The 22298-nt window shown below is 41.8% G+C and overlaps 1 protein-coding gene across 5 annotated transcripts in view; it reads left to right on the plus strand.

Moving 5' to 3' along the window:
- prkag2a (protein kinase, AMP-activated, gamma 2 non-catalytic subunit a) overlaps positions 1–22298 on the plus strand; it is a 441088-nt gene that overhangs the window by 341671 nt on the left and 77119 nt on the right. For all 5 annotated transcript variants that reach the window (XM_072576269.1, XM_072576268.1, XM_072576267.1 and 2 more), the window contains one exon: positions 2363–2580. In XM_072576269.1, coding sequence (XP_072432370.1) covers positions 2363–2580 — 218 coding nt within the window. The remainder of the gene's footprint in view (positions 1–2362; positions 2581–22298) is intronic.

Here is a 22298-nt window from a genome sequence, read left to right on the forward strand (position 1 = left end):
ACTACCTGTATCACCACTGCAGGGTCAAATTTTGTTTTGTTTCGAAGGTGCTCAATGTCAACTTGCCTCTATACAGCACATTGAACACTGGAAAACATTCCATGGCTCTTTGCAAAAGCTTATAAGGCAAAATAAAAATTGCAGTTGAAAGGGGCTCTGCAGAGGGCCGACTAGAAGCTTAATTTGAATTATCTGCCTCTTCAAATGGAATCGTGCCAGAGGAGAAGAAAAAAGACCACCTCCTGCATCGATATGTTCAAATTAGTTCTTGCTGCGATATAGTTTGTGGGGAGGGAGTAAGAAGTGCATATTAGATGCCAGATTAAAAAAAACTTTGAATGGTTAGTAGACTGTACGTATTATTTGTCGGCATTCAGTTGTTGGGGAATACATTCACAGTCAACTTCAAAATGACTGAAGAAAATATCAGTGTTTCAGAGATTGAGCTTGTACCTGCTTTACGAAGAAGATTCGTATTTCAGCTGTTAGAACCCTGAGGGAAAATCACCTTGCAGAACAATGGGTTAAGGATGTGGTGAATGGGACTGACTGGGATTGCTCCACAGAGAGCCAGCATGGACTGACTGGGCAGATTGGCTTCCCCTTGTGTTGCAGTGATTGTGATTCTGTTAATGAAAGCCGAGATCCCATATGCCATGTGTGAAGAAGGTTATCTCAGTGTACAATAGGACCTTGATCAGGTAGGCCAATGGGCTGAGGAGTGGCACATGAAGTTTAGATAAATAAGAGATGTTGCATTTTGGTAAGGCAAATCAGGGCAGGGCTTCTTCTCTCAATGGTAAGCTCCTGGGGAGTGTTACCAAACAAAGAAACATAGAGATAAAGATGCATAGTTCCTTGAAAGTGGAGTCGCAGGTAGACAAGGGGTTGAAGAAGGGATCTAGCACACCTGCCTTCGTTGGTCAGAACATTGAATATAGGACTTGGGCCGTCATATTGCAGCTGTACAGAATATTGGTGAAGACACTTTTGGAATACTGCGTTCAAGTCTAGTCACTCTTCTGTAACAAGGATGATGTTAGATTTGAGAGGGTGCAATAAAAGTTTACAAGGATGTTGTTGGGACTGCAGAGTTTGAGCTATAGGGAGAAGTGGAATCGGCTGGGAATTTTTTTCCCTGGAGCGTCGGAGACTGTAGGATTACCTTATAGAGGTTTATAAAATCATGAGGAGCATGCATGAGTGAATAGGCAAGTTATTTTTCCCCACAATGGGAGTTCAAAACTAGAGGGCATAAGTTTAAGGTGAGAGGGGGCAAAAAGGTTAACTTTTTGACGCAGAGGGTGGTGCATTTATGTCAGAGGAAATTATGGAGACTGGTACAATTTCAACATTTAAAAAGCATCTAGATGAGTATATGAATAGGAAGGGTTTAGAGGGTTTTGTTCAGCTTGAGATGTTTTTCTCACAGCTTTTGTACCAATAGTATGAGTTTATTGGTAGTCTTGCATTCTGCCGTGTTGATTCACTTCACCAAATGACTTTTCCTTTACAACCTTGAGCTTTTGTATTGACTTATGAACTCTACTCATTCACTATAGCCCTTATAGTAATGCATTTGAATGTACATTATTGTTTTGTAAACAGTAAAGGAAGATTAAATTATGTCCTCTTGAGAATATTAACAAGGGCAAAACTTTGCAAAGTACATTCTTGAAAGGTAATCATTACACTCTCTTCCTGTATTCATTTGCTGTTCTGAGTAACTTCCTGCAAATTCTACAGTCTACTATACAATCTTAACCATCACTAAGAATGATTGTACAGTAAATATTAAAGATGCCCCTGTTGTCATATGGAAAAAAAAGTCTTTGAAACTTCATTAAAAGCAAAATATTGAGGATGCTGGAAATCTGAAATAAAACAAAATGTTGGAGAAATCCAGCAGATCTGGCAGCATTGATGGAAAGAGTAACTGTCAACATTTTCAGTCCTTTATGACTTCCTCAGAACTAAAATGGGCTGGAAAATGGTGATTTTTATGCTGTTGACAGAAGGGGATGAGGTGTGATTGGTACAGATGGTGAGGATGCCCAGAACAAAAGACAAGAAGAGTGCTAATGGTAGTCAAGGAGAAATACAGATGAAAGATGGGAGTAGGTTAAGGTGTGAAATGAGTCCACTTTACTGACAGCAAAGTCAACAAGACAAAAAAAAACTACAGCCAGGGTGGAGGGAAAAATGTAAGAAAGACAAAAGACAGAGATTATGCACTTAAACTGTCTGCTCTTCACATCTTCATTTACACCCATTTTATATCTCTGAGGGTAGAAATACATTTCTATAATAATTTCTGTTTTGACTTATTTTAATAACGTTTTCCTCTATCTCCCCTCCACAGCCTCGGGACTCTCTACTCCCTCCACCCCAGTGCAATCCACCAAACCAGCCTTCCCTCTGGAATCGTACAAACAGGAACCTGAACGTTTGGATGCTCGATCTCGTTCCTACTCCTCACCGCCAGACACAGGCCAGAGATTCTCTGTTCCAGTAGCCCCTCCTGTAGTGGCAATCAAGCCACTAGTCCCCCAGACCAGCTCAAATGCTACCCCGAAACCAGTAAGTACAAAACAACTGGCATTGGTAACATTTTGTGCCATTTTGCTGCAGACCAGATTCAATATCGTCTATGCAAGTTAATGGCGAGTAGTCAAAAAATTTACTACAGTGGTATTAACCTCTTTTGATTCACTTCAGGGGAAGTGGGGGGATGTAGGGGAAGGTGCGTGAGTGTAATAGAATGAGTCAATACGTGTGTGAGTGAGTGACTCACTGTACCAGTCAGGCGGCGAAAGTGAGGACTGCAGATTCTGGCGATTAGTGTCAAGATTAGAATGGTACTGGAAACACACAGCAGATCAGGCAGCATCCGAGAAGCAGGAAAATCGACATTTTGGGCAGGCGCCCTTCATCAACCCTTCCTGATGAAGGACTCCTGCCTGAAACGTCGATTTTCCTGTTCCTCGGATGCTGCCTGATCTGTGCTTTTCTATCACCACTCTAATCCCCACTGTACCAGTCAGTCAATCTGTTAGTGTAAATGAGTGAATGTGTGTGAAGATATGTGTATGAGTGAGTGTGAAAGTGCAGGTGTATACATGAGTGTGTGTCAATATATGTGAGTGAGTGTATAGTTAGTTGTGTATGTAGGTACATATGACTGTATAGATGATAACATATTGATTAATTTATAAGTGAAGAGTCATGAGCCTTTCAATTAGAAGATTGCAGAGTTCTGGAAGTGCACCCAAGATCCTGTTCTGGGCAAAATCTATTCCATGGACACATTGTTTGTTGTCAGCATTCCCTTTATGGTAGAAGGTTTATCACCCAACTTTTAGGAGTCTTACCAAGGACAGTAATAACAATTTGGAGAGGTCATAGTTCCCACGACAGAATTGCACTTCTTCTTCCCGGCTTGTCAATCCTGAGATTATCAGTCATGAAATATCCAAGTTGTAAGATTTAGAATTTTCTCTCCCCACGCAACCACCTCCAACTCCACCCCCCCCCCTCCCCCCTCCCAACCAACACCCCCAGTATAGTGATCCCTCGAGTTGTGGCTCCACAGCCAGGAAGAAGTGGGACAGTGCATTTTTTTGGGCCCGTTTAGGAGCATTTCCCCATTTGGTGTGAGTAGAGAAGATCCTGAAGATGACTGTTCAATTACAGATGCTACAATATGAAGATACCTCTGGCCCAAAACCTTCATGCAATTACCACCTGGGTGCAGATTCTTGAAAAAGGAGTCCAATGTTCTCAGCCCTTTCCTCATCACCAATTCCCCACCGCAACAGGACTTGGCAAATGGACCTTTCTGGAAGCCTATGTGGGATTTTTCTTTTAAATAAAGAGACCTTGGGACACAGGATCATGGCAAATTGGAGGTCCAAGTTCAGTGATGCTTCAAACCATAATGATCAGGACTGTCCTGCCTTGACAGCCATTATGTGTCTTCCTGGCTGGTAACCGCAGGCTTCCTGCACCATTTCTGTTACTGAAGAGTTCTGGGCCTGCACTGTGTCTGGGATGTCTAACCACGATACCAGCATGGGCGGCCCCCAGCAATAGTAAAGAGCACTCAATGGTATCATTCGAATGAGTCATTTCTGCCATCCATAGAGACAGTCTGGGCCATTTTATATTTGTGACTGACTTCAACAAACTTCAGAGTAAACACGGGAAGGATATTCCCGATGAACAGGGAATCCAGAACCAGGGGTCACAGTCTAATGTAGACCATTTAGAACTGAGATAAAGAGAAATGTCGTCGCTCATAGAGTGCTGCGCCTGTGGAATTTTCTGCCACAGAAAGTGATTGAAGCCAAAACGTTGAGTGCTTTCAAGAGAAAGTTAGCTATTGATCTTAGGGCTAAAGGGATTAAAGGATTATGTTAAATGGTGGAGCAGGCTTGAGGGGCTGAATGGCCTACTCCTGCTCCTATTTTTCTAATTTTCAAGCAAATTAAATTGAGAGATGTAATAGATGAAATGCACCATCAACGTCTTGATGCTACTTGTACTGGGTTTTCCTCTTCAGGCAATTTGAGATGTGACCCTCGGCCCACTGTAGGAGGAGCCAATAATGGAAATGACTGTTTGTTTAAAAGATAAACTTGGCTGCAGTTGCTAATGGCTTAACCTGAATAAGTCTACTACTTTGTGAAAGCAGATTAAAGGTTAAATGTTAAATGTTAGTTAATGCCTTTAATCTTATTAACAGCAAAAGGATTATTCACATTGTGGGAGTGCCAAGGAGTGATTGAACATGTGTCAACATCATATCCACTTTATGAAGGAACTCATAACAGAGCAAGCAGAAGGGCTGAGGCTCAAATTACTGTGGACCGTGCATGAACCAGAGACACCAACTGCAAGCACTAAGTTTATAGGGGAATGGTTAGTGCACTGTCCATTCACCCATTTCTTAATCTCCAGAGACGAGTGACAGCCTCCTAGTTTTTTGAGTTTAAGGCAGTTAATCTGTCATTCAGTCTGTAGAGGGAACACATCTCAGTAAATTGCAATGTTGTTAGTCTCTTTGTAAGTGCATCAAGGGATTGTGGGTCCCTTGCTGGAGGTTGGCTGCAAAGGGATCTGGTTTGCCAATTATTGTTCAGCAAGGACCAGTCACAGCATGGTGGTTCAAAGTCTGTCTTTTGACTGATGTCACAAGGAGCTTGTTCATCACTTCTTACGTTTTCCATTCCTCAACGCAAAAAATGTGTCTCTTCTACCTGCTGCTGAGAGTACAATGTGAAATTAATCCAAAATCAATCTCAAATTGGTTCCTCGATCCACAAGTCTGTGTCTCTGTTTCCACTGGGGAAAGTGAAAAAAATGGCTCATTGTTTGTTTGCTGTCGGAGCATGACACTGCAGAAGCTTGTTTCGTCAGTAAGGATATTGATGACTAAACTGGGAAGTCATGCTGAATCTTTCTAAAATTCTGGTTAACGCACAACAAGAGTATAATGTCCAGTGCTAGTCATCACACTTTAGGAGGTCTGAAGGTCCTGGAGTGGGTGCAGAGGACATTTACTAGAGTGGGTCCAGGGATGAGGAAGTCTAGCTATCAGACTAACTTTGAGGTTAGATTAGATTCCCTACAATGTGGAAACAGGCCCTTCAGCCCAGCAAGTCCACACCGACCCTCCGAAGAGTTACCCAACCAAACCTCTTTTCCCTCTGACTAATGCACCTAACACTATGGGCAATTTAGCATGGCCAATTCACCTAACCTGTTGGATGATGTTTTCCTTGAAGCAAAGGTTGTTGAATAGAGATTCACTAAAGATGTACAAGATCATGACAGGTTTATAGAGTCTTAGGGCAGGATTTTTGATGACTCCAGTGATTTGAAATGGCATGTGAAAAAACACACAGACACATACACACTTCTCTCTCTCTTTCTTTCCCCCCTCCACAAAAACTTGTTGTTGAAGGGACAGTGGACTAAAAGAGAAGGGATTGGAGCATTAATCTCAGATATTTATTCGATAACTGAGCACTTCGTAACATATGTTAATTTCAAACAGACTTCATATTCATTTTTGCAAGAGCTTTAACCCATAGTGTGGGAGTCCTGATTTCTGGCTGAGATGTAACCCTTCTTTAAATGTGGATATGGTCTGCTTAAGTGTCATGATTTGTATCCTTTTAATCATTGATGAAAAGGCTGCAGCTGTCAGTGAGTGTAAAAAAACAAGCTGCTGCTGGAGCAGATTGACTGATTGGCTGTCTGGTATGGTTATTTAAAAAATAAACTCTTCCTGCAGTTTGAAAAAAGTTCATTCCAAACATTTTTCAAAGGCTGTTGTTACAGCTGAGCCCAATATGAATGTTTAGTTAAATCTCTAAAAGTATTTATCCCAGCGGGGACAGTTGAGCTTATATTTTTGTGGTTAGTGAATAGAAGTTTGTTTGTTTTGTAACTAGTTGGGGGCATTTAAAATCTTCGGGTTGAGGTGGTGGCTACTGTAGTAAATCTTAGCCTAGTGGTAATGGAGCTGGGCAGGACAGGTTTGTCCAGGATTAAGAGCCTCCGTATTTATTCAGGAAGTACTTATGTAGCCGGTACTTGCTGCATTGTCAGTAGGCTGAGGATTTCACCAGATATTCCCCTCTGTGGGATCATATTTGTCTCCCATGCATGCTGCTGACACCTTAAGCTTTAATTGTAATATCTTGGGAACCAGAAAAAAAAAACCAAGAGAGTGAAAGTGGTATCCAGTCCTGTCGAATCATTGGGAACGCATTGCCACAGTTAAAATTTCACCATTTGAATGTGTTTCATGCAGTCATCGAGATGTACAGCTCGGAAACAGACCCTTAAGTCCAACTCATCCATACTGACCAGATATTCTAGTTCCATTTGGCCCATATCCCTCTAAACCTTTCCTAATCATAAATCCATCCAGTTGCCTTTTAAATATTGTAATTGTACCAGCCACCTCCAACACCTCTGCCAGCTCGTTCCATACATGAACCATCTTCTGTTGGAAAATGTTGCCTCTTAGGTCCTTTTTAAATATTGCCCCTCATATCTTAAATCTATGCCCTCCAGTTTTGAACTCCCCTACCCTGGGGAAAAGACCTTGACTATTCACCCTATCCATGCCCGTTATGATTTTATAAGCCTCTATGAGGTCATTCCTCAGCCTTCGACGCTCCAGGGAAAACAGCCCCAGCTTATTCAGCCTCTCCCTATGGCTCAAACCCTCCAACCCTGGCAACATCCTTGTAAATCTTTTCTGAACCCTTTCCAAGTTTCACAAGTTTCATGAATGAGTGTCCTTTCAGTCTCACCTGTGTGTAAGTGAGTGCTATATTAGGATTTTTAGGAGTTTTCTTTCATCTCAGCCTGAGGACCAGGGTGGATACTGGGTGAGTAGCTAAGAAAGTGTGATGTGTTACAGAAGGGACATGACGTGTAGGTGAGCTATGAGGGGAGAGAGATGGAACAACTTTAATAACAGCTTGAACAATGTCCCAGAAAACTGAGAGAGACTGTCTAACTAGTTTGGCACTAGTTTAGGGCAGCACGGTGGCTCAGTGGTTAGCACTGTTGCTTCACAGGGCCAGGGAGCCGGGTTCGATTCTAGTCTCGGGTGACTGTCTGTGTGGAGTTTGCACATTCACCCTGTGTCTGCTTGGGTTTCCTCCAGGCGCTCCAGTTGCCTCCCACAATCCAAAGATGTGCAGGTTAGATGCATTGGCCATTCTAAATTGCCCATAGTGTTCAGGGATGTGTAGGTGCATTAGTCAGGAAAAATATAGGGTAGGGGAATGGGTCTGAGTGGGTTACTCTTTGGAGGGTCGGTGTTGGGCTGAAGGGCCTGTTTCTGCACTGTAGGGATTCTAATTCTAATTCTAATTCATCTGTCCCAGTAGACACCTCCAAAGAGCTTTTCAGGTTGGCTGATCTAAATCAAACCTGGCCCCACCTTCCTCAAGCAAGTATCCTCTGTGCCAGAGCCCCGTGGACCAAGCCAAGTTACGTAAAGTGGAGAAGATTTCCCAATTCGAGGTTACTGCCATAGTTTCACTATGGCTCAGAAGGCCATTTGATCCATTTAATCTATGCTGGCTCTCGATGGAGCACTGCAATAAATACCTTTTCCTTTTCTATTTATATCTCCCCGCAAGTTTATGTACCTGAGGAGTCTATCCAATTTCCTTTTGAAACCTTGATCTCCACTTGTAACCCCTTGTGGGCAGTGATTTACAGAGCATTGCCACCTACTACATTCAGATGTTCTTCCTGGCAACCTGCTACATCTCTTGCAAATGACTTAAATCTAATTCTGTGCTCCTAATACCATCAGCTCATGGGAATCACAGTGCTTCAAGTAAAGGCTCACCATCACCTTTACTTGCATTTAGGTCAATCAAGGTTGGTCTTGTGGGTGTTGCTGACATGTTAAGAATTGCTGGATATAAATTCCTACAGGATTCACTAGCAGTGGTAGCATTTTTGATGCCTTGGAAATGTTCTGGGTTTTCTTTTGTTTCACCATATTTTATCAAGTTGCCTTTTCCTGAAATATGTGTCTTATCCATTCTGAAAGGATTTACAGAATTGTTATAGTGCAGACAGACGCCACCCAGCCGATCATGCCTGCAACTAGTTCTGCTACCTAGTTCCAATCTCTGCCCTTTTCCCCATGTCCTTGCACACTGTTTCTGTCTAAGTAATCATCTAATGCCCTCTTCAGTGACTCAATAGAACCTGCCTCCACGACATTTCCAGGCAGCGCATTTCCTAACTACTTGCTGAGTGAAAAAGTTTCTTCTCACAATGGAGAGGTGCATGAGACATCCATTTATTTTCTTTAAAGTTACCTGCAAGAAACCATCTTGTCTTATTTCATAAGTAAGGAATCCAAGACTCAAAACCGTTGGGGATGAATTTCAATTACATATATAGGTTGTTCTGCTATAATGCAGGTTTCGTTAATGCGAATTCACTATAGCAAGATTGACGCACAGGGGACACTGTTTCAGTAGTGCAAACTTTTAATAGCGTGTACTGGTTATAATGTGATTCCAGTCCCATCAGTTTAAGTGGTGCTGATATTACACAATTTTCTTATAACACAGGGTTGCACAAGAACGGAACTACTGCATTATAGCAGAACCGTCTTCTATTCTGCTCTCTTTCTAAGACTTCCTATGTGAGGCTCGTGCTATCATTGTTCTGATCCAACTTGCAAATCTGTTTTAATGTGGCAAAAGATTTTTCCTTTGAATTGAGATAGAGAATTTATTGGATTTCTTTATACAGCTGAATTTAAATGAAATGGCAGTGCAAAGCATGAAGAATGACAGAATGTATATGTATCTGTACGGAACAAAAACAGAAATGCTGAAGAAACTCAGCAGGTCTGGCGGCATCTGAGGAGAGACAAGAAAGTTAATGTTTCAGGTTCATCAGAACTGATATTAACTAGGAAAAGGTGGTATTTATGCTGAAGGTGAGCTACAGGAGGGTGAGGCTGAGGAAGTGGAGTGGAGTGAGCAGCTAGGCAGAGATAGAGCCCAGGGAGAGAGAATGACAAAAATAACAAAGAACTGTTGATGCTGAAAATCAGAAACAAAAACAGAAATTGCTGGAAAAATTCAGCAGATCTAGCAGCATCTGTGGAAAGAAAGCAGAGTTAACATTTCGAATCTAGTGACCCTTCTTCAGAACACTTCAGCTGAACCTAGGCTCAACAGCTTTTTTTGGATGAGTAGCATTTTTGATGCCTTGGAAATGTTCTGGGTTTTCTTTTGTTTCACCATACTTTATCAAGTTGTCTTTCCCTGAAATATGATTCCTATCCATTCTGAAAGGATTTACAGAATTGTTTGTGCAGACAGCCGCCACCCAGCCGATCGTGCCTGCACCAGTTCTGCTACCTAGTGCCAATCTCTGCCCTTTTCCCATGTCCTTGCACACTGTTTCTGTCCAAGTAATCATCTAATGCCCTCTTCAGTGACTCAATAGAACCTGCCTCCACGACATTTCCAGGCAGCGCATTTCCTAACACTTCAGTCCAACTCTTCCATGCCAACCAAACATCCCATTCTGACCTAGTCCTATTTACCAAGATTTGGTCCATATCCCTGTAAACTCACCTTAATCATGTACCCATCCAAATCCCTTTAAAATGTTGTAATTGTCCCAGCCTCCACCACTTCCTCTGGCAACTCATTCCAGACAAGCACCGCCTTTGGCCTGAAAAAGTTTTAAAGGTCCTTTTTAAATTTTCCCCTCTTACATTAAACCCAAACCACCTAGTTTTGGACTCCCCCCACCCTGGGAAAAAGACCTTGGCTTTTTACCCTATCCATTCCCCTCTTGATCTTATAAATCTTTACAATGTTGCTCCTCAGCCTCCAACAGTTGGGGAAAAGCCCCAGCCTATCCAGCCTCTCCCTATAACTCAATCCCTCTAGTCCCGGCAAAGTCCTTATAAATCTTTTCTGCACCCTCTCAGGTTTAAAGACATCCTTCCTGTAGAAGGGAGACTAGTACTGAATGCAATATTCTAAACATGACCTCACCAATGTCCTGTACAGTTGCAACATGACATCCCAACTCCTATACTCAGTGTTCTGATCAATGAAGGCAAGTGTGCCAAATGCCTTTTTCACCACCCTGTCTACCTGTGACTCCACTTTCAAGGAACTATGCATCTGCACCCATTAATCTCTCTGTTCGGCAACACTCCCCAGGGCCCTAACATGAACAGTATAAGTCCTGCCCTGATTTGCCTTACCAAAATGCAACTCCTCACATTTATCGAAATTAAAATCCATCTGTCATCTTTGAGGAGACAGCATGTGCTCAGAATGAACTGAGGAGAGCCAGGAGGGGGCAGAAGAAAGGTTTGGCAGGAAGGATTAGGGAGAACCTAAAGGCGTTTTACTCATACCTGAGGAATAAGAGAATGATCAGGGTGAAGGTAGGGCTGATCAGGGATAGCGTAGGGAACCTGTGCATGGAGTCTAAGCAGATAGGGGAAACCCTAAATGAGTTTTTTTGTTTCAGTTTTCACTAAGGAAAGGGACCATGTTGTGAATGAGAACTTTGTGGAGCTGGGAAACAGCTTAAACAGATCAAGATTGAGCAAGTTGATGTGCGGGAACTTTTAGCAAACGTTAAGATTGTTAAGTCCCCAGGCCAGACCAGATTTATCCTACATTGCTCCAGGAAGTGAGAAAGGAGGTTGCTAAGCTGCTGGCGAAGATCTTTGCTTCCTCATTCTCCACAGGAATCATACCGGAGGAATGGAGAGAGGCGAATGTTGTTCCTCTTTTCAAGAACGGTAATAGGCAATTACAGACAAGTCAGTCTTACATCTGTGGTCAGCAAGGTTTTGGAAAAAATTCTGAGGGATAGGATTTATGACTATTTGGAAAAGCATAGCATGATTAAAGGCAGTCAGTATGGCTTTGTGAGGGGCAGGTCATGCCTCACAAATCTTATTGAGTTCTTTGAGGAGGTGACAAGACAGGTTGATGAAGGTCGAGCAGTGGATCTGGTGTACATGGACTTCAGCAAGGCATTTGATAAGGTTCCCCATGGTAGGTTCATTCATAAGATCAGGAGTTATGGATTCAGGGAGATTTGGCTCTCTGGCTGACAGAAGGCAGAGAGTGGTTGTAGATGGAAAGTATTCTGCCTGGAGGTCAGTGCAGAGTGGGGTCCTGCAGGGCTCTGTTCTTGAGTCTCTGCTTTTTGTAGCTTTTATAAATGACTTGGATGAGGAGGTTGAGGGGTGGGTTAGTAAGTTTGCCAATGACACAAAGGTATCAATGGAGGTTCCATTGATAGTATAGAGGACTACTGCAGGCTGCAGCGCGACATACACAGGATGCAGAGCTGCGCTGAGTAATGGCAGATGGAGTTCAACCTGGATAAATGCAAAGTGATGCATTTTGAAGGTCGAACTTGAATGCTGAATATGGGATTAAAGACAGGGTTCTTGGCAGTGTGGAAGAACAGCGGGATCTTGGTGTTCAAGTGCATAGATCCCTCAAAATTGCCACCAAGTGGATAGGTTTGTTAAGAAAGCATATGGTGTTTTGGCTTTCTGCAGCTCTACAAAACCCTGGTGAGATCACACTTGGAATATTGTGTCCAGTTCTGGTTGCCCTATTATAAGAAAGATGTGGAGGCTTTGGAGGTTTACCAGGATGCTGCCTGGACTGGAGGGCTTGTCTTAATAGGAGAGATTGATTGATGTCAGACTTTTCGCTCTGGAGAGAAGGAAGAAGAGAGGTGATTTAATCAAGCTGTACAAGACTAGATTAGATTAGATTCCCTATAGTGTGGAAACAAGCCATTTGGCCCACCAAGTCCACACCGACCATCCGAAGAGTAACCCACCCAGATGCATTTCCCTCTGACTAATGCACTTAACACTATGGGCAATTTAGCATGGTCAATTCACCTGATCTCACATTTTGGACTGTAAGAGGAAACCGGAGCACCCAGAGGCAATACACATAGACATAGGGAAAATGTGCAAACTCCACACAGTCACCTAAGTTTGGAATCGAACCTGGGTACCTGGCACTGTGAGGCTGCAGTGCTAACCAAGGTAATGAGAGGCATGGATAGCATTGATAGTCAGAGATTTTTCCCCTGGGCAGGATTGACTGGCACGAGAGGTCATAGTTTTAAGGTGTTAGGAAGGAGGTATAGAGGAGACGTCAGAGATAGGTTCTTTATGCAGAGCATTGTGAGCGCATGGAATGTGTTGCCAGCAGTAGTGGTGGAAGCAGACTCATTAGAGACATTTAAGTGACTGCTTGACATGCACATGGGGAGCAGTGAATTGAGGGGACCGTAGGTTAGATTATTTTATTTTAGATTAGGATTAATCCTTGGCACAACATCATGGGCTGAAGGGCCTGTACTATGCTGTACTTTACTATGTTCAATGCTCTATGTGCTTTGAGTAAAGAAGAATTGATGAATGTACTGTACTTAGATTTCAAGGAGGCATTTGATAAGGAGCCATATTAAAACTTATTGTGGAAGCAAAGGGTCATGGTGTAGGAATTACCATATTGGCGTAGTTGGAAGATTGGCTGACTAACAAACAGCAGGGAGTAGGTAAGATTGGCAAGATGTAATGAGATCAGTACTGGAACCTCAACTGTTTAAAATGTAGATAAATGACTTGGATCAAAAGTATGCTTTTCAAATTTGTGGATGAAGTAACTTGTGAATAAAATGCAAGTGGGTGCCAAATAAGATATCAGTGGAGTAAGTCAGTAGGCAAAGAGGACTGGCAAATGGGGTGCAACGTGGGAAAATATGAAGTTATCCATATTGGCAGGAAGGTGAAAAAGGAACCCAATTATCTAAATGGTGGGAGATTTCAGAGGTCTCATATGCAGGGGGATCGGGGTGTCCTCATGAATGAATTACAATAGGTTAGTATGGAGATACAGTAAGTAATTAGGAAAGCTAATAGAATGTTACTAATGTTGTCATTTATCATGAGGGGTGTTGAATACAAATGTAATAAGGTTTTTCTTCAATTATACAAGACACTGATAAGACCAGTTCTGTATAATGTGCACAGTGTTGGTCACCTTATTTAAGGGAGGACATAAATGCACTGGACACAGTTCAGAGAAGGTTTATGAAACTTATCCCTGGAATAGCTCAGTTATCATAAGGAAAGTTGGACAGGCTATGCTTACATCTACTGGAGTTTAGAAGAGTAAAAGGTACTGAAACATAAAATCCTGAACAATCTTAACAAGAGCAGGATATTTCCTCTTTTGGAAGGTTCTAGAACTAAAAACTGATGTTGCCCTTTAAACAGAGGTTAAGAAAATTTTTTTTCTCTTTGACAATCATAAGTCTTTTTTCTAAAAAGGTGGCTGAAACGCAGTCCATGAATACTTTTAAGGTAGAGGTAGAAAGGTTATTTTTGGACAAGAGCTGAAAGGTTATCAGGTTATGTGGGAGTGTGAATTTGATGTTACAATTAGATCAGCCATTAACTTATTGAATGATGTAGCAGGCATAAGGGTCTGAAAGGCCTACTCCTGATTCATATGTTAGCTGCACTGGTCTGTAAAGCCACCTACGGACTCACCCTGAGAGTGGAAGAGAATCTTCCTTGTCTGCGAGGAATCACCAATGAGTTTGTTCATATTTCTGTGACCCACACCAGCATTCAAGGGGCAGTTTTATTTTGACTTGATAATTCTATTCAATGATGTCATGGAGGAATCCAGTTACATAAGTAGTGATTCTCCTTAAACTAGTAGAAGGATGCTTATTGCATTGTTTATTGAAAGGTTCCAGGCTTTTTTCCACTGATCATTTGTGCACTGATCATTTGTGAATAAATGAAAGAGTACACTCTGTTTTTGCATTGTCACCCTTTGGCTTTGCAGATTGCTCCATTTATTCACTCAACCGGGCAAAAAAAAAGGCAATGTTGGCACTGAAGCAAAGCAGTTCATACAAAGGGCAGGTCTAACACTTAAGCTTTGAGATTTTGTACTGAGAGGAGAAGTGATCTGGAGCTTGACCTTGTAAATCAGCCACTATCTACAGAGGGGAGGTGGGGGTGGGATGGTGGCGGTGTAACCTTACTGTTGTCATTGGATGTGCTTTCCTATACATGATTAAAATTAAGTCGTTATCTACTACTTGTGTGATTTGCTGGCAGTGAGGACTGATTAAAAATAATGCAACGCACTTTATTGAAAGCAAACAGTTTATCTTCATGATATAAATCATTCTGAAACTCTCTGATTCAACAAAATGTTTTGTAGGGAAGTCTTGAAATGCAGTTGTGTACTTTAATTGAAACAGCTGAGTTTATCCCTAAAGAAACCTGCAGTTTGACTAAAGCAGCCCGAGATCAGACGATTGTATTTATATAGCACCTTTCAAAATCCTAAGAAGACCCAAATTGCTTTGCAACCAGTGAAATTCTTTAGAAGTGCAGTCACTGGTGTTCTGTAGGAAGTGCAATACTCAAACTACATGCAGAAAGCTCCCACAAAAGGAAGTGAGATAATGACCAGGTAATGTGCATTTAATATTGTTGTTGAGAACTAAATATTGACCAGGACATCAGTGAGAGCACCCCTGATTTTAAAAACCAAAAGAAGTGTTAGTGCTGGAAAACAGAAACAAAAACAGAAATTGCTAGAAAACCTCAGCAGATCTGGCAGCATCTGTGGAGAGAAATCAAAGTTAACATTTCAGTCCAGTAACGGTTGGTCAAACAAAGCAGTGAGTAACAGTCAGGCTAGTACAATGATCAGCTATTAATGAGAACTGTTCATGGCTAACAATGGGTTGTGTATAACAGCAGATCAGGTGATAACAATATTCCTGATGAAGGGCTTTTGCCTGAAACGTCGATTTCGAAGCTCCTTGGATGCTGCCTGAACTGCTGTGTTCTTCCAGCACCACTAATCCAGAATCTGGTTTCCAGCATCTGCAGTCATTGTTTTTACCAGGTGATAACAATGCCTAGAGCGTGGAGATTTGGGTAAGGACATAGAAAAAGCACAAGCCTCAAAATTGTTGAACTTGATATTGAGTCCAGAAGGATGTAGAGTTCCCAAGTGGAAAATGAGGTGCTATTTGTCATCTCTATCCCCACCTATTGTTTACTCCCTACCCCTCCTCCAACCCTAGCTTCCGCATAAAAACCAACATTTTCCTAGCTATCATCAGTTCTGAAGAAAAGTCACTGGACCTGAAACATTAATTCTGAGTTTTCTCCACAGATGCTGCCAGACCTGCTGAGCTTTTCCAGCAATTTCTGTTTTTGTTCCCCTGATGTTCTTTGAAATAGTGCCTTAAGAAATTTTCATGTCCACTTGAAGAGAGAAGGTTTAAGAGCTCAATCAAATGGTGAAAGATTGCTGCACTTGCTGTGTTTGCGATGTTGTTGATATGATAGCAACAGTGCAGCAATCCTTCACTGTTTGATTAGGATGTCAAAAAGGTAAAAATAATGACTGCAGATGCTGGAAACCAGATTCTGGATTAGTGGTGCTGGAAGAGCACAGCAGTTCAGGCAGCATCCAAGGAGCTTCGAAATCGGCGTTTCGGGCAAAAGCCCTTCATCAGGAATAAAGGCAGTGAGCCTGAAGCGTGGAGAGATAAGCTAGAGGAGGGTGGGGGTGGGGAGAAAGTAGCATAGAGTACAATGGATGAGTGGGGGAGGGGATGAAGGTGATAGGTCAGGGAGGAGAGGGTGGAGTGGATAGGTGGAAAAGGAGATAGGCAGATAGGACAAGTCCAGGACACCCGCACCAATCAACCACACCGCCCCATGGCCCAATATTTCAACTCCCCCTCCCATTCTGCCGAGGACATGGAGGTCCTGGGCCTCCTTCACCGACACTCCCTCACCACCAGACGCCTGGAGGAAGAACGCCTCATCTTCCGCCTCGGAACACTTCAACCCCAGGGCATCAATGTGGACTTCAACAGTTTCCTCATTTCCCCTTCCCCCACCTCACCCTTGATTAGGATGTCAGTCTAGATTATTTGCTCTAATCCCTGGAGTTGAAGGTTGAAAATTGATAATGCCTTAGTGAGTTTTTTTATTTGGGAACAGATTGTGTGGGCTTGAGTCACAGATGGATCAGATGACCTTTCAATGTTGGATTAAAAGGTGACTTTGCTAATCCTCTGTGAACTGTATAATTTTACACACTTTTTGTATTCACTCATAGGATGTTGGCCTCGCTGGCTGGGCCAGGATCTTTGGAGGGTATCAAATGCCTAAATGTGTCTTCTATGGTTGACTTCAGCCAACACAAATTGAAGGAAAAAGGGTGACTGGTTTTACCAGAATTGCACATTCGTTGTGAAGTACACAAACAGAGAAAATCAACTTGCAAACATTATCTAACCAAGAGCCATGCTAGTTGGTGTTGAGAATGATCCTGTTGAGTTTATTATGTCACAACTGCATCAGCACAATGCTCAAAAATTTAAATTGGAGTATGAAACCTCCTGTATCATTCCAAATGATATGACATACTTTGAACATAATGTACAACTAAGTGCAGGTTTATTTAAATTGCTGTTGATATGATTAATGAGATCTTTTCAAATTTAGTTTTATTAGCAGTTTAAAGAAAATTGTCTTCCTCTGTTCATTTCTACCAACAGGACAACAAGTTTCCATAACAACTATTATCCTGAAGAGTAAACCGTAGGTTAGAATGAACACTGTCCTTCTAACCCCAGAGACTGGCATGCTGCCTCCACAGGATAAAAGTTTTCTCACTATGTTGGCACTTCTAGGTACTTAAGTGATTGTGTGAAGTGGCATAATGATTTACACAATTGGAAAATGTTACTGTTTGCAAGCTATTAAACAGTGTACAGTTATGCTTATTATTATGAGCAAGGAAAATCAATATAATTCACAGTGAGTGACTGATGGTTAGTCTGTTGCTATCATATCAACAACATTGCAAACACAGGAAGTTAGCAAGTTAGCAAATGAATATTCAGAATGATTCTAAAAGCGTAACCTCAGATATACGAAACTCCTGTCCTTCACAGACTCTCCGACATCCTCACACAGGAAATTAAAGTCATAGAGATCTAGAGCACAGAGAAGGGCCCTTTAGCTCATCTGTGCTGGTCAAAAACAAGCATCTAAGTATCCTGATCCCATTTTCCAGCACTTAGCCCATTGCCTTGTATGCTTTGTTAATGCAAAAGTACATTTAATTAAATCTTATGAGGGTTTCTGTCTCTATCACCCTTACAGGCAGTGAATTCCAGATTCCCATCAGTTCTGGGTGACAATAATTTTCCTCACATGTCCTCTAAACCTCCGGCCCCTTATCTTAAACATATGCCCCTTGATCGTTGATCCCTCCATCACGGAAACGTTTCTTCCTGTCTATTCTATCTATATCTCATTCATGATCCCACCTCAGTCATTGTCATAGAGTTACACAGCACGGTGCAGACACTTCCACCAATTCATCCAATGCCTCTTCATAACCAGAACACTCCAGCCCAGGCAACATCCTGGTAAATCTCCTCTGCACCATCTCCAGTGCAGTCACATTCCCCCTTTAATGTGGATTCTAGAACTGCACATGATACTCTCGCTGTGGCCTAACCAACATTTTATATATGTTCAGCATAACCTCCTTGCAATTAAACTCTGCCTCGGCTAGTAAAGGCATGTATACCATATGTTTTCTCAACCATTTTATCTACCTGTCTACGTTCAGGAACCAGTGGACATGCACCCCATGGTCTTTCTGATCCTCGGTACTTTTCTCAGGATCATACTGTTCATCATGTATTCCCTTGTCCTGTTCGTCCTGCCCAAGAACATCACCTCACACATACCTGGATTGAATTCCATTTGCCACTGTTCATCCTTACTGACCAGCCCATCTCTGTCCTCCTCTAATCTCAGGCTGTCCTCTTCACTGTTTACATCCCACCCCCACCAATTTTCATGCCATCTATGAACATAGTGATCAACACTCCTACTTTCAAGTCTAAATCATTTACATACATCACAAACAACAATGGCCCTGTAGGACTGTACATAGGCTTCCAGTTATAAAAACACCCCTCAACTATCATCCTCTGCTTTCTGCCACTTAGCTCAATCTGGATCTAATTACCTGAATTTCCTTGGATCCCATGAGCTCTTGCCTTTGCTATCAGTCTCCAATGCGAGACCTTATCAAAAGCCTTGCTGAAGCGCAAGTAGACTACATCAAATACATTGCTCTCATCGTGATTATCTCTTCGAGAAATGTAATCAAGTTGGTCAGAAGTGATCTTTGCTTAACAAAATCATACTGACTGTTCTTAAATAATCCCTACCTCACAAGTGCAGATTAATTCTGTGCCTCAGAATTTTCCCACCACTGAGGTTAGACTGATTGGCCTGTAATTTGCTGGTTTATCTCTTGCACCCTCCTGAATAACAGTACCACATTGGCTGTGCTGCAGTCCTTTGGCATCTCACCTGTAGCCAGAGAGGAATTAAAGATTATTGCCTGCACCCCACTATTCCCTCCCTTACTAAATAGATTGGGATAGATTTCATCTGACACTGGATATTTATCTACTTTTGAGCCTGCCAGTCCACTCAGAGCCTCCTCTCTGTCTATGTTAGTTTATTTGATTATATAACAATCCTTCTTCCTGATTTCTATATCCACATGGTCTCTCTCATTAGTGAACAGTGTCAGAACTGTCAAGCAGCCCACTTGATTGGCACTGCATCCACCAGCCTCCACTCCCTCCGCCACTGATGCTCAGTTGTAGCAGTGTGTACTATCTATAAGATGCACAGCAACTACATGGGAACACCACCATCTTCAAGTACCCTTCCAAGCCACTCACCATTCCAACTTGGAAATGTATTGCAATTCCTTCACCATCGCTGAGTCAAAATCATAGCATTCCCTCCTTATTGGCATTGTGGGTCAACCCACAGCAGGTGGACTGCAGCGGTTCAAGAAGGCAGCTGACCACCACTTTCTCAATGGCAATAAGTGCTGGCCAACTAGCAATGCCCACATCCCACAAATGAATATTTTTAAAAAACCCACACAAATGTTCTCCAGCTCCACACAGAAATTACACTTTGGTCTTTAAGGGACCCTAATCTTTTCCTAGTTAACCTTTTACCCTTAATCTATGTGTAATTTAGGATTGTTATTTAAGGCAGGTAATAGCTGATAAAATAAAGGAAAGTGCTAAGTTACTTTACAAAGTAAAATGAAGGAAAGTCCTTTTTTTGCTCTCCTAATTTCCCTTTCAACTTTCCCCTTACACATTCTGTACTATTTGTAGACTTCTGCTGTTTGAGCCCTTGGTATCTGCCATAAGCCTCCCTTTACCTCGTCATCCAATTCTGTATATTCCCCAATATCCTGGATTTGTTGGTCCCATCCTTTATCTCTGTTGGAGCATGTTGGCCCTGTACTCTCCCTATTTCCCTCTTGATTGCCCCTCACTGTAGTGACACAAATTTATCTAAAAGTATCTGCGGCTGGTCCGTTCTGGACAAGTTACATCTGATCTTATTAAAATTGGCCTTCCTCCAGCTTAGGCCTTTGATTTCAGGCCCATCCTTATTCTTCTCCTTAACAATTTTGAATCTAATGAAGTTATACATTATAACATCCACATCACATAACGTAACTGCCATTCTCACTAGATTGATGCATAGGATTGGCTGTCCACTTCACAAACGTAAACTTAAAGATGAAATCCCGGATGCAGACAAGAATGTTTAAACAATTTCATGGATATGCTGAAATACATTTGCAACTTCGCTCAGTTTTTATATGCAACAATAAATCATTGCTCAGCCTGGTAGTCCAATGCTATTGATGGACGTTAAAAACTGTTCAATGGGGAGTTCAACCTGCCTTGTCTCTCAATAACCAACACCACAAAGAACAAGTCGTTAACTGCTCAGCCATTCCCTTGCTTTGTAACATTGTGGTTTGGTAAGTTGCTCTGATTCCCGAAATAACTATGTCTCTAAGGAGTGTTTTTGAACAGTAGAATCCAGTGCCTTTTTTCCCCTTATTTCACAAATGTATTTTTAAGATGAAGCAACTTACATTTGTCTTCTCAAAGTAAGATGTATGAGTTGAGGTCAAAGCTAATTAATGGAGTACCATTACTGTCAGCTACACAGGAGATATCTCATAACTGTTTCCACTGGCTGGAGGATCAGTAACCAGAGGACAAAGATCCAAGGTACTTGGAAAAGTGAAAGAGGGAAGAGATTTATTTTTTGTTAAAAGTGTGAGTTGTTGTATTCTGGAACACACTGATTAAAGGATGGTTGAAGCAGATTCAGGAGCAACTTACGAAAGGGAATTGGAGATGTGCTTAATCAGGAAATATTTGAAGAGATGTGTGGAAAGCTCTGTCAAAGAGTGTTTAAAGGAGTGATGGCACAAATGGTCTCCGCATGTGCTGTCTATCTCATTGGTTGGACTGCACTAACTTTGATCTAGGAGCAGATTGGTGTAATTTTTGTCAGTCAGTTTTGACCATGTCACTATTCCCCTGTTGAAAAGCTGACAGATATTTACTGTCTGGACTAATTTAGATTGTCCATCAAAACCCCTGTAAAACCTTTCCCAACAACAGCTATTTTCCCATCAAGGGTAAAGAAAGAAAACAGAGATAAAAGGAAAACAATTTTTTTTCCAAATCAAAATGTCATCATCCCATTTGATTAATCAGATTTGTTAGGGAATACCATTACTGGATCATTTGTTTTTAACTTTCTTCTATGCAAAGCAACAGCTTAATCAAATAGAACCATGCATATGACACTCATATTCACATTTTATTTATTGGTGTTTAGTTGAAATCACTTGACCTATTTGTGTTAAGAGCTTAATGACCTCTTTGAAAAGGTCACACTTGTCAGATTATTTTGTTCTGATTCCAATCTAGGAAGATTAGATGTTAGTGAACCATGAATCAAAAATAAGTCCAGTGTGATTACATACATTAAGTCATCCGTCAGGGACATTTATCCTCTCGTGTTATAAATTTACCAGAGACCATTGCCTCCCCTGAAAGATTAGTTTGCTGCTCTTGTGCAGTCAGAAAAATCCTTTCTCCCAATTTATTGAAAAGTATAAGAATAGGGAAATTTCTTTGGATTACCCAACACAAAGCAACACCAATAATAAAGCATCTATTTGTGTCACATCTTACACTAGTTATGATGCCAGAAATTCCTTAACTTGGGCAGAGGAAACAAATGGATGCCAGACCCCATACAAATAATTATTTGAATGAAGAGTTGGACGTTTTTATGAAGAGGTGGCCTTAAAGGAGTAGAGGGAGATGACAAGTCAAAGGATTTTCAACAGAGCACGGGATTTAGACACCCAAAGGCACCATGTGAACAAAGAACAAAGAATTAGTCTGGAAGGAGGATCAAATCATGAAAAGGCATAGCCAGAAGAACAGAGATCTAGTGATATTATATTTATAAACATTTACAAGGTCTCCATCAGCCTCTGACACTCCAGGGAAACATCCCCAGTTCAAACTGTAGGGAGAGACTAAATAGGCTGGGGCTGTTTTCTCTGGAATGTCGGAGGCTGATGGGAGACCTTATAGAGGTTTATAAGATTGTGAGGGGCATGGATAGCCAAGGACTTTTCCTCAGAATAGGGGAATCCAAAACTAGATTTAAGGTGAGTGGGTAAAGGTTTAATGCAGAGGGTGGTGCATGCATGAAGTGAGCTGCCAGA

This window comes from Chiloscyllium punctatum, chromosome 8 (genome assembly GCF_047496795.1).
Source record: "Chiloscyllium punctatum isolate Juve2018m chromosome 8, sChiPun1.3, whole genome shotgun sequence".
NCBI lineage: Eukaryota > Metazoa > Chordata > Chondrichthyes > Orectolobiformes > Hemiscylliidae > Chiloscyllium > Chiloscyllium punctatum.